The following is a 12,116-nucleotide window of genomic DNA, read 5'->3' on the forward strand; positions in this document are numbered from 1 at the left end:
TGAGCAGACTAGAAAGTAACTGTGCTTTGGGTTCTGAAATTAAAGAACCTTCTCTCAGGCATAGTGCTTGTTAATAGGTATAATTTATTTTTTGGTAAAATTATAAGGCCTCGAAGGAGAAAGTTCTCTGAAGAACCATCCAGTCATTTTGCGGCCAAGCAGACTCCCTCCCTCCCTCTCTCCCTCCCTCCTCGCCCCGAGAAGGCCCCGGGGACCCCGAGGGAACCCGCAGCCGTCTCACCGAGCTTCACTCAACCTGCAGGACCCGCAGCGACCGCTCAGGCCGCGATACCTCCCGCTCCCGCAGATACCGGGTACAGACAAGGGCAGTGACCACGGGCTCCCTGCCAGCGGGGCCGCTCGGGGCCGCTCGGGGCCGTTCCCGGCCGGCGGGGCCTCTCCGAGCCGTACTGCGGATCCCGGCCGGCGGGGCCGCTCCGAAGCTCCCGCCGCGGGGAGCATGACGGGAGCGCGGGCGGGGGCGGGGCCACCGCTAGGGGCGGGGCCTGCCGGGCACGGCTCTCCCTGAGGCCCCGCCCCCCGGGCGCCGCTCCATCCCCTTTTCCCGCCGCTCCTCGCGCTGCCGGAGCTGTCTCAGTGCGGGCGGCGCGGGCGGACCCGCTGGATCATGGCTGAGGTGAGTGCCTGCGCCCCTGCTCCCTTGCTGCTGCCTTCCTGACGGCTGTTCTCTCCCCAGCCGCCGCCCGCAGCCGCTCGGGGTTGGTGGTTTGGCGGGGCGGGCGGCTGGGCCCTGCCGTACAGGTGAGGGTCTGGGGCTGTCTGGGGCCCCGGCCTTCCCGTTCCTTTCACGGCCCTCCTGTTCCGTGTTTCCTTTCAGCAGCGGCAGGATAAGGGGGCTCTGATAAGCGAGACCCGGCGGCGTTTCGAGGCGGAGTACCTGCCAGGTGAGCGGGGAGCGGTGGGTGCGGGCTCTGGGGCTTGTCCGCTGTCACTTTCCCTCTCGGGGCTCCGGGTATCCTGCTTTCCCAGGTCTGGGAACGTCTGTGCCTTTTCACAGAATCTACTGGGTCGGAAAAGGCCTCCGAGGTGTTCGAGGCCAACCTGTGACTGAGCACCTGTCAGCCAGCCCACGGCCCTGAGTGCCACATCCAGTCTTTCCTTAAACACCTCCAGGGACCGTGGCTCTGCTACCTCCTTGGGCAGCCCGTGCAAATACCTAATTGCTCTTTGTGTTAGGAATTTCTTCCTCATGTCCGACATGAACTTGCCCTGGTGCCGTTGGGGTGTCTGAGTCCATGGAAGGGTGCGATGCTCAGCAGGTTTCTGTGCTGGCTCTCGGTGCTGGGTCTCTCTTTTGGGGTGCAGGATATGATGGGGCAAAGCTCTTGGTCCCTTTCTCTTACAGCGTGTTTGGTTGGCTGGAGAGTGTGGCCTGGGACATTGCTGTGCCTGGTGTTCTTTGGGCATAAAACACGTCAGGGAAGGGGGAATGGAGGCATTCTGACCTCACTGAGTCTGTCAAAGGAAGAGTTGTTTTTCTGGAGTAACTTGCACTTGAATTTCATGCAGGCCGTAATTAAGGTCATGCTGTATGTCTAACTCGGTTCTTAAGTGGTGGTGCATTTGAATTTGTAAATGAAGGCCAGGAGATGCTGGGGATTCCTAGGGGAGAGGGAAGACTGGGGTAAGCCTAGAGTGGTTTCCTTTTATTTCAAGGTTGATTTGTATTGCTTCTGTTGGAGGAATGTAGAGTATGCTAACAATTGTAGTAGATAGGCTGTTTCATTGTGACTATCTAGAGACTTTCTACTAAAAACATGCCTCTGTGCAATTTTTAGTGCAAATACAGTAAAAGTCCAGTAGTTGTGTTGCCTGCATCTCCTTTAATATGAGCCTCAGTTCTGCAAACAAATGCCTTGCTTTGATGTTTCTGATCAGAACTATTGAGGTTACCTTGCTATCTATCACTTCTATGTAAGGGTTATATGCTTCTTCATTGTAGTGGAAAACTTTGAAGGTCTTGAGGGTAGTACAGCTTAGTCTCATATGGTTGCTCGGCTAACTTTCATAAAGGAGACTACTTTGGCCTTGGTTAGAAATGACCTTTATTTCTGATGACAAAATTTGTTAGAAAGTCTTGAAGTAGAGGAGCTTATTTTACCATTTGATATTTCTAAGTGAATAAAGATATCTTTGTAAAACTCAGGCTTGAGTGAGTAGAGGCTCATCTTAAAGTCTAAGTTTTTCTGTCTCTTAATGTTTTCAATTAATATATATTTTCATATGGTAGGTGATTGAACTTGCTTTGTATTCTATTATCCCAGAGTCACACTCATAAATAATTATTTCAGAAAGTCTAGGACTGCTCAACAGTGGTTATGGAAAAGGGATGTTACTCTTTCAGTTGATCTGCTGCTTAAAATCTTGGAATTCCACAAGTTTCTCTAGTTGTAATGATGTCTCTGTTGGGCTGGTTAAAACAGCCATTAAATAACTGAATACTGTTGCAAGGTAAGCTGTAATCCTATTTGCAGAATTTTGAACACTGTTTCTCAGTAAGCCCATTTTTGGGTCATGGTTTGAGGCTCTTGGCCCTTTCAAGAAAATAGGATTAAGACTTTTTTGAGTTTGTGTTTTTAAGATTCTGAAACAAATTTAGGAATGCCACAAGCAAATTAATGTTCTCATGACCACAATCAAGAGTGAAAACCACAGGATTTTAATTTTGTACTGGTCTATCAGCCTTTACTCTGTGTGTTCTATAACATATTCTTTTATGCTTCTTAATCAAAGGAATGTGGGGCTGCATGTATGCAGACACCTTCAAACCTGTGACTTTGGGTGTAAAGGTGCAAATGATTGCTTGATACCCAGGAATTTTAGTCTGCTTTCAGAACTAAGGACACTGTCAGGCTACACTGAGAAGCTGATCCTTCCTGTGGAGTTTAGTGTGGTTATAGAATTGTGGGCCTCTACAGAGCAAACTTTATTCTGTTTACATGTGAACTGCAGGTATTAAAGTTGGGGAAAAGTTTTTTGTTTTGGTTTGGGGTTTTTTTGTTTGTTTGTTTGTTTGGGTTTTTCTTGGTTTTTTTTTTTTTTGTGTTGTTGTTGGTTTTTTTTTTTTTCTGGAGGTTGCAGCTGCCACTGTTTTGTTTTCCCTCTGGGGAAAACAATGTAACTGGTTATTCTAGAAACACAGTAATTCTGATCATCAAAGATGAAGTGATTCTTCCATATTCTGTAACTCATAGTTACTAGCTTCCCTCCTGCCCTTCCTCATGCAGGAAGATTTGGCAATGGTCAAAAGTGCTGTGATGGCCTTTACAGTAATGTTTAAATTTTCATTTCATAGCAAAAGTAGAGGGTCTTTGAAATCTTGCTGTTTCATTGAAATTATTTATTGGCAGAATATAATCTTTAGATTAAAGTAGGATCTGCAAAAATATATAGCTGATTCAGAAAAGTCAAATTTTCCAACCTGTATTATAATTATTATAATATGGATAGTTTTCAAGGTTAGGTGGGAAAAGTTCTGTTCAGCAACTGAAAGCACTATAAATCTGTTTTTTTGAATGATACAGTTGTTACACTCCTGTGGCAAAATAAGATGCTTTTGATAGCCAGATACAGTGTGAAAGTATCAGAGAACTTTACTGGTTCATTTTCCCAAAATTTGTAGGAGAACTTTCTTGCTGAAGTTATTCAGCTAATTTGGCCATTGAAGTGTTCTAGAAGGAAAGCTTGGCCACTGTTGGATCTTATCTGCAAAACAGTATTTATTATTAACTGAAATCTTGTGGTGGTTTTTTCCTCCTCAGTTAACTTTCTAGCTGGATTCCAAAGACAGCTTCAGCTCTTGTGAGGAATGTATGTCCCAATAATGAAACCCTTGTATTTAAAAGGTTTATCTCCAATAGTGCCCCTGTTAGCCCAACAGACTGGCAAACACTGTCTGATGTGGTGGGCAGACAGCACTTTGTCTTCACTGGTTTTGGGCCTAATTTTGTTTTGCCTGTTTAGAGTCTTTGTGAGAGTTGGTGATGTAAATGATTTTACTGGTGAAAGGAACAATAAAAACAAAAGAATTTTTTTTCTAGCACTGACTGGCACTAACAATGTTTTCTAGCAAACAAGCATGTCTTTTTCTATAGTGACTTTCCATTCCTTAGAGGATTTCTAAAATTAGCTTTTATTTCTGGGCTCTTACTTTCTATTTTAATGTTGCAGTGGAAATTATTTACAATCAAGTCTTGTTTGATTTTTTTTTCAGTAAACTAGTTTTCTTCATATTTTGTTTTGTATATTAACTGTTTCTAATTGCCTGTTATTTCCTGGCCCTCCCCACTTACATCCTTTTCGTTTCTCCTTTAGGCAAATCTTAATTTTCGAAAACATTTTGCAAGAGAGGTTTCACATCCTTCCAATTTAAAGGAATAAATTTCACCATGACCTTCTTTAAGCCACTAGCAAAGGTGTTTTGTTAATCTTATGAGCTGATTGCAAATAAATTTTTAGACATATGGGACACCTTTAAAAAAGGGTAAAAAATCAGTGATAAGACTATTGTAGAAGACTCTTAAAGTAATGTTTTGCATACCTGCATGTCTTTTTATGCTCTCAAAAGTTTGTTTCCCCTGGGTCTTAGCTTTCAGGCTGAGACTGGTGGAAGAATAAGATGGGAAACATACTTTCTTGAAAGGCTCTGTAACATTAATGATTGAGCATTTTATTGAAAGCAGTCTTTATTGTCACTGACAGTGCTCAGCTTTGCTAAAAGTTTGTTTCATTTTGTGAATACAGAAATTTTATTTGTCTATTGCTGCTTGAGGTTATTGAAATAATTCCTTATTGAATGGAAGTAGTGTTTGGTTTGATCTTTGTCCCTGTCCCTTTATGGCTACTGACCTTCTTAAATAGTTTCTAGTCTTGCTGATTTTCTCATGCAGCAACTGAAGGCACTGAATACCTGAGTTGTTACAGTACTTAGTTTAATGTTTGGCATCAACAGTCAATTAAAATGGGTTTCCTCTTTGTAGCCAAAGTCAGAGAAATGATTGTGACCATTTTAGACCAAGAATTCTTGTCTGGAATAGCTTTAAGACAGTAGTTAAATTGAGTCTCTTTGTGTAAAGTAACACTTGACATACTTTTCTAAGTTGCTTTTTTTCTCTGCTTTGTACAATAAAGTTTTTGGGTTTGTTCTCTATTAAAAGATATGCAGGTGCTGTCCCTACTTAGGTTTATGTATGGCTTGTTCTGTTAACACTACTTTTCTGGATAAGAGTTTTTTCTGAAGGGAGAGGTCATTCAGGTTTTTAATTCTGAACTCTGGATTAATTCAGTGCGTGACTCAGCTGTGCCGCCTAGTTTTGAGTCCTGTAGTTATTCTTCTATATTCCTGCTGAATATTCTCAAATTTGTATTATTTTTCCTAAAGCATAAACACTAGAAGAAAACCCAGCAGCACAGCACTGTTCTCCTGGTAATCACAGAACAGGTCAAGTTGGAAGAGACCATAGTGGCTTGTCTGGTCCAGCCTGTTCAAGCAGGGTCATCCTGGAGCACAGGGCACAGGTTTGCATGCAGACAGTCCTTGGATGACTCCACACCCTCTCTGGGCAATCTGTTGCAGGGCTCAGTCACACACTGTGTAGAAGTTCTCCCTCATACTCAGGAGGAACTTCCTGGACATCTGTCTCAGCCATTGTCTCTTGCCCTCTTGCTGGGCACCACTGAGAAGAGCCTGGGCCCATCCTCTTCCACCACCCTGCAGATTCTGACAGACATTGATGAGGTCTCCTCTCACTCATCTCTTCTCAAGGCTGAAGAGGCCCAGCTCTCTCAGCCTGTTCTCATTAGAGAGGTGCTCCAGTCCCTTAATCTTGTTTGCAGCCTTCCACTGGATGTGCTCCAGGGGCTCCTGACATGGAAATTAGATGGCATTGAAAAAAAGAGTAACAAAGAAAAGGGATTTTGCAATTTGTGCCTCAGAAAACTTAATGAAATCTTCTAGTGAAAGTATTGCAGTGAAATTTGTGTGCATTTAGTTTTATGTAATTCTGCACTGTTTTCAGAGCTGTTGTCTGGTATTACAGAAGATTCTTTATGTTGAAACACATTAATTAAGTGGTAGAGTTTCACTGGAAGCTTCTCAGCTTGAAGAAGACAACTTTTAGAAGGGCAGAATGTGCTCATGGAAAGGACAGAAGTCCTCACTAAAGCAAAAAAAAAAAAAAGGAAGGCAAGTAATACAAGTAATATAAGAAGTTACTGTTCAAACAGCTTTTGTCTTCTTTTCTCTTGACTTCAAATGCCCAATGAGAAAATGAAAGTGACTTTAACAAACTATTTTCAAAATAAGGTTAAATACCTGGTCAGTTTTATTCACTCAGATTTTCTTGAAGAGCTTTCAGCTAAAGGAATAAAGAGGGTTAATAATGGCCACATCTCCTTGCTACTGCCACTCCCTTATGTGGAATGTATAATTTGTCAGATTATGTTTTTTCTTGCTTTTTTTGGATCTGAATCTTGCTTAATTACTACAGCTTCCAGGGTCAATGGAAAAATATTGCAGCATCCCAGTTTTCCCTCTTCCATGGGCTATGGAACTATTCTATGATACAGGAAGGTTTGAGTGTCTTGGACTGAGGGAGCAACCAGGTTTCCAAGCCTCTGGACTATGAAATGTTACACAAAAATCTGGCACTGCTGCTACACATGTGGTTTTCAGAAGCCCTTTCTGAACAGAAACATCTGGTAGTGCTGTTCCTTGTGTTACCTTTGGGGTGAGTGCTGTGTGTTCCAAATACCTTCTAAAATTCTGTTCCTTATGGACTCAGTTACAGAGCTGTCTCTCTTCCTGAGCTGAGGGTGACTGAACTTAGTGTCTCATTGTCCTAGTGGCAGTCCTGCAAGTGTGAAGAAGCAAGCACCCAATTCTCCTTTGAGAAAAGCATCAGTATATGGTTACCAGTATCTGAATGGGTAGACTTGGAGATTAAATGGAAGTAACCTACCTCAGACATAGTTCCACCTGAATTTCCATATGGGTGCCCCTCAAATACTGTTTCTTTTTTGGCCTCTTAGTTGTTGTGCAGGATGTATTTAAAATTTTTTGAGAATCCCAAAGTTCTTATTTTATTTCAACTAATTCTCATTAAACTCCGGAAGTTTCTAATAATACAGTAACTGCACCCAAGTGTTCCATGAATGATTTAAAATTAGAAACATTCTGATTATTTCACAGTATATTTTGAAAACAAGTTTCCAGATGTCTGTAGAATATGTGGCATGTACAGATTTGAAGAGGAATTCCTCCTCTGAACTGACACATTTTCAGTCACTGGGTTCTTGGAAGGCCTCCATCAATTTTATATCACTCTGCTTTTTGTGTGTGACATAAAACACCTTTATTTTGGATTCACATTCTCATTCTAAATTTTACTCATTTTGTGGCAAGAATTGGATCAAGCAGGTAAAAGTCATACAGTATTTAGTACTCAGTACTGTTGTTCTGTCAATCATAACCTGATTCAAATACTGGCTTTCTGCAAGTGCTTGTGGATGTAGAACTTGAATAGTTGTTTCCCCTGGTTTTAGGGTATATTGTAGTATATATGTAAATTCAGATTATATGTGTCTTGTTGAGCACTTAGTTACAGAAGAGAGGGAAAGATGCTTTTTCAACTATCCTAATCACTGAATGCAGCTTGCTTTCCATTGATGTTGGAAGTTTGGATTAAACATGTTCTCTGTTTCTCTTTCACTTTCATTTTCTTAAAATACTCACAAACTTAAATGTCTGTTCTTAAAAATATTCTCTAAGTTCAGAGTTTGGGGAAACTTGTTAGTGGCTGAGAAATGTGTTGTGAGGTTTGTTACATGTAATGGTATGTCAATGGTTTTAAATTACAGTTTAATACAAGGTGCACAATTCTCTCATTTTGACAGTTGTGCTCTCAGACAGATACTGAAAGCAAAGAGAGCCTCAAAAAGTGGTGTGAAATGTTATCATGTTAGTTTTTACCTGGTGGTGGGTTTTCTGTTTAATTACAGAGTACCCTTATCCCTTATTTATATAAGATACACATGGGACTGATTTCAGCAAAGTACTTGGCTGATTAACTGCAGTCAGTCATAGCTGGAAGCCAGTGTGTGTTAGAGTTTATCAAACCAAGGTGAAATGAAGTAGTTAACTTGAAACTAAGTACTGCTAGCTTTTCTTAGACAAAACGTCCTAAATCATTGGGGGAATTACAAATTTCAAATGAGCAGTTGAGACTACAAAATTTCACTCCCAGGGTTTTTGCAGTTCATCTGTGGTTCCTCTAGAGCCACAGAGAAGTTAAATACTTCATTTTGGTGCTGAGTGATCACTTCACTGGGCTCAGAATATAGGAAATCAGCTGTCCAGTGCAAGTATGGAGATGATGAGAAAAGGAACTTCAATAGTTAAAAAGATTTTAGTGGATTAGAGGCTTTTGGGCAGAGGAGAAAGTAGGGGACTAAGATTAAGGAAAGTGGGATGAAATTCTAGGGTTATCTAAGGAACAAAGTAAAGTAGTGGAGTGTGGGATTAAGAGAGGGAGAAATTTGAAGCCTAATGAAGAAGGGAACACGGTAGATGATATATGTGAGAAGCGGATATGAAGAGATGCATTGGGAAGTGCAACTACAATTTAGTGAATGGACACATTTAAATTGATATACTCTTGCAGTTATATTGACTGATGTAAATTGAAAGACAAGTGAAATAGATCATGTTTTTGCATGTAGGCCAGTAAAACAACAAATATTAGCAGAATTTAGTGGTGTCTTTTTCTTAACCCCTTCCTCAGAGTTGTCTGACTGAAATACACATTGCCAAGCCATTCCATCACCATTCTAGATAGTTGTAAATGGCTCTGAAGGCAGTTTGTTATTGACAGAGGAACAGTTCTTTCCAGTTTGTGAAAATTAAATCTCTTTTATTAACAGTCTTATTTTTTTTCCATGGTAATCATGAATTTAAGTGAGTTGTTTAAGAGCTTATGTTTTTTTATTAGTTAGCAGAGATGTGTATCGGTGTCTGTTGCTTTCAGAAGCCTGTTTCTATTATGGGCTCTTGATTTACATTCTATTTTTACCAATTTCTCAGACAGAGGATCATTGATTTAAAAACTAGGCTTTTGTTTAAGTGTATCTACAGTAGAATTAGGTCCATTTAGCATTTGTGTTTTACTCTCCTCTTTAAAAATAAAAAAACCCAGGGCAGCAGTAAGTCTTGTTTCATCTGAAGTACTTCCAAAAGCATGTAAGCCTCTTACCATGTTGCTAATGTGATACTAGAAGATACAATAAGCCTTGGGGGTTCTGGTGCTACTCTGGAATTGCATGTAGTTTTTCTTGGGTAGGGTAACAATTTAAAACAAGTGTAGACTGTAATTTTTTAAAAAGAAAACAATTTTGTTTAATGCAATAATGTATAGTGCATGCTCAAAACCAAGAATTTTGTTTGTTGTCTGACATTTTATGGTCTAACATGCTGATACCTTTAAATTTGAGAACATTCATCAGTACACAGATTCTGATACTATATACTATTTCATGTTAATTGCACAAAACTGGTTTTAGAACAATTACACCTGTCCCAAATGCACCTTGGGTTTTTTTTTTTTGTTGCATAAGGATCACTGAAAATATTTTTCTAGTGAGAGTAATGTTGTAGTGTCCCTAAATATCATTGCAGCAGATTAATGGTTTTCATTAATTTATCGTGCTGTGCTTTGTTTCCTTAAATTTGAAATTGCAAGAGAAATCCTATGTACCAAGTGGATGCTTATAGACATAAGCTTAATAAATCTCTGCATGTTTCTGTAGCAAATGCTATAGACACTAACTTATTTATTTCCTAGATAAATCAGATAAATATGATTCTAGAGATGTGGAGAGACTTCAGCAAGATGATAAATGGGTTGAAAACTACTTGATTTGGCGTCATGATGTTGTGGATGATACATTAAAGATGATTGATGAAAGCTTTCAGTGGAGGAAAGAATATACAGTTAATGGTAAGCTATGTTATACAGTGGTTTTGAAGGTGTGTGTTGCTTTCCTATTGAACTACCACTGACCTCTATATGTAGTTTCATTAATAACCTTTTAAAGGTTTGCAAGTACCACGGAGAGCTGAGTAAGAACTTTCAAAAAAGGAAAAAAAGGAGAAAAAGCATTGCTTTTTATGTTGACCAGTAGTGTCTCGGTTTTGTTGTGGTTCCAAATGTCCATTAAAGGGGTGTTTAAGGAGAAGGAAGGAAGGCAGCTATCTCTTGCTTTGTCTCTTTGCATCATAGAGCTCTAAAAAAAAAGCAAATAACAAAAAGCCTCACAACAAACAGGGCTGTCTTGTTCATTGTAATAGCACTGGTCTGGTACATTAAAGATTTCATTTTTGTGTGTCCAGCCGTCTGTCTGTCTCTGCCCAGACACGCGTAGGGTGGTTCTGGGGCAGCCCGTGCTTCAAAGGACAAGTCTGGACTCTTCAGTTTTTTTGTCTTCAGATTGTTTATTATTTCTTATCTACAGAATTTTCTTTCTGCCCAGCAGAGGTCTGACCTGCAAGGCAGCCAAGGGCACTCTGACCACCCACGGGGCAGTCGTGTCTTTTTATACTAAAATCTACGTACGTGATATTTACCTTTATTTCCCAATACTTTTCAACCATATTAGCAAGTGCACCTTCACCATGGACCAATCCCCAAGTGCCAACATCACCACAGAAAATGGATGACAAGAAGAAGAAAGAAGGACAAGACACGCCCTGATCCCTCCATCTTGTCTCCATAACCCCCCTGTACCAAAACCCTAAAATCTATATTTCACCCTGTAAATACATCATTCCTGCACCATTCACTCCCAAGTGACTTTCATGTCCTCAAACAGGTGGCACATCCCTAGAGGGATCGAAGTCAAGCCACCAGACACTCCTGGCAACATTCCAGGATTTCTGAGCCCCCCAAGGGTTCTCTTGGTAACTCTGGACATACAGAGTGATGTGCTGAGTTCCCACACTGTGCTGTGAAAATATTTTGAAGGTGAACTCTATCTACAGGACTGCACACTGAAGGATAGAGCATGGTGGGGAGGCTTCAGATATTAGAAAAATAAACATTTGCAGTATTTTTTCTGTAGATTTTTTCAGTTATTCTTACATCATAAATAGATTCTGCTCTGTAGCATGAGAACAAGATATTGAGAAAATTTGAAATCTTTACTATTAGCATTAGTTTAATAAAGGCCTTGGAAAGTGGCTTATAAAGATGTTTTTGTTTTTTGCTAGACTTTTCCAATTTTAGTGACTTCTGTTAAGTTACAATGTGATTATTAATATGATTACTTGATTACTAAAATAATATTTCATTTGGTTTTGCAGACTTATCAGAATCTGTCCTTCCAAAATGGTTATTTGAAATTGGTGCTCTCTTTCTGCATGGATACGATAAAGAGGGCTATAAGTTATGTAAGTTATACAAAATAGACTATTTTCTGCCTTTGATTATTGTTTGTTTCCAGCATTTTGTCTTCTTGAAAAATAAGCATTTTAAGAACAGACATAGATATATATTGGCTAGTGCTTTTACTTTAAAAGGTAATTGAGTTATAAAGTTTATATTTATCATAGAATCCACTGATTTGGAAGGGACCCAGCAGGGTGATGGAGTCCAGCTCCTGACCCTGCACAGGGCAGCCTCAGATTCACACCTGTCTCAAACAAGAATATAACAGTTTCATGTATGTTCTGTATTTGAAAAGGGGTTTCTTTTCACCTTGAAATACAGTCTAGCTAACATGCTATATTTAAAAACATTTGTTTCTTTACATGAAACATGGAGAAGAAATCTGGTTTTTACTACAGCTTTCCAGGTTTCAGGGAGAAGAATATTGCGCATATCTAAAGTTATTTTCAGGCTTGTATAACTTAGATACTGTAAAGGTAGTAAAAATGGAAGCTATTCTTCACATTACTGCCCTGAATATTTAATTTCTCCCTTATTGTATAATCACTAACTAGGATTCAGACATTTTTATCAAGTCCTTATTTTGAATTATGCCTGTGGGCTGTTGGTTTTTTTTTTTTTTCATGGAAAAACAAGTCTCTGAATGACTCTTTTTTT

General features: G+C 40.0%; 1 protein-coding gene across 2 annotated transcripts in view; it reads left to right on the forward strand.

The window, feature by feature from the left end:
- Positions 1–572: 572 nt before the first annotated feature.
- MOSPD2 (motile sperm domain containing 2) overlaps positions 573–12,116 on the forward strand; it is a 33,735-nt gene continuing 22,191 nt past the window's right edge. Inside the window, exons 1-4 of one of the 2 annotated variants that reach the window (XM_066545387.1) lie at positions 573–637; positions 839–905; positions 9,858–10,013; positions 11,375–11,461. In XM_066545387.1, coding sequence (XP_066401484.1) covers positions 629–637; positions 839–905; positions 9,858–10,013; positions 11,375–11,461 — 319 coding nt within the window. In that variant the 5' untranslated portion in view covers positions 573–628. The remainder of the gene's footprint in view (positions 638–838; positions 906–9,857; positions 10,014–11,374; positions 11,462–12,116) is intronic. The other variant, XM_066545388.1, reaches the window with a different exon arrangement.

This window comes from Molothrus aeneus, chromosome 2 (assembly GCF_037042795.1).
Source record: "Molothrus aeneus isolate 106 chromosome 2, BPBGC_Maene_1.0, whole genome shotgun sequence".
Taxonomy (NCBI): domain Eukaryota; kingdom Metazoa; phylum Chordata; class Aves; order Passeriformes; family Icteridae; genus Molothrus; species Molothrus aeneus.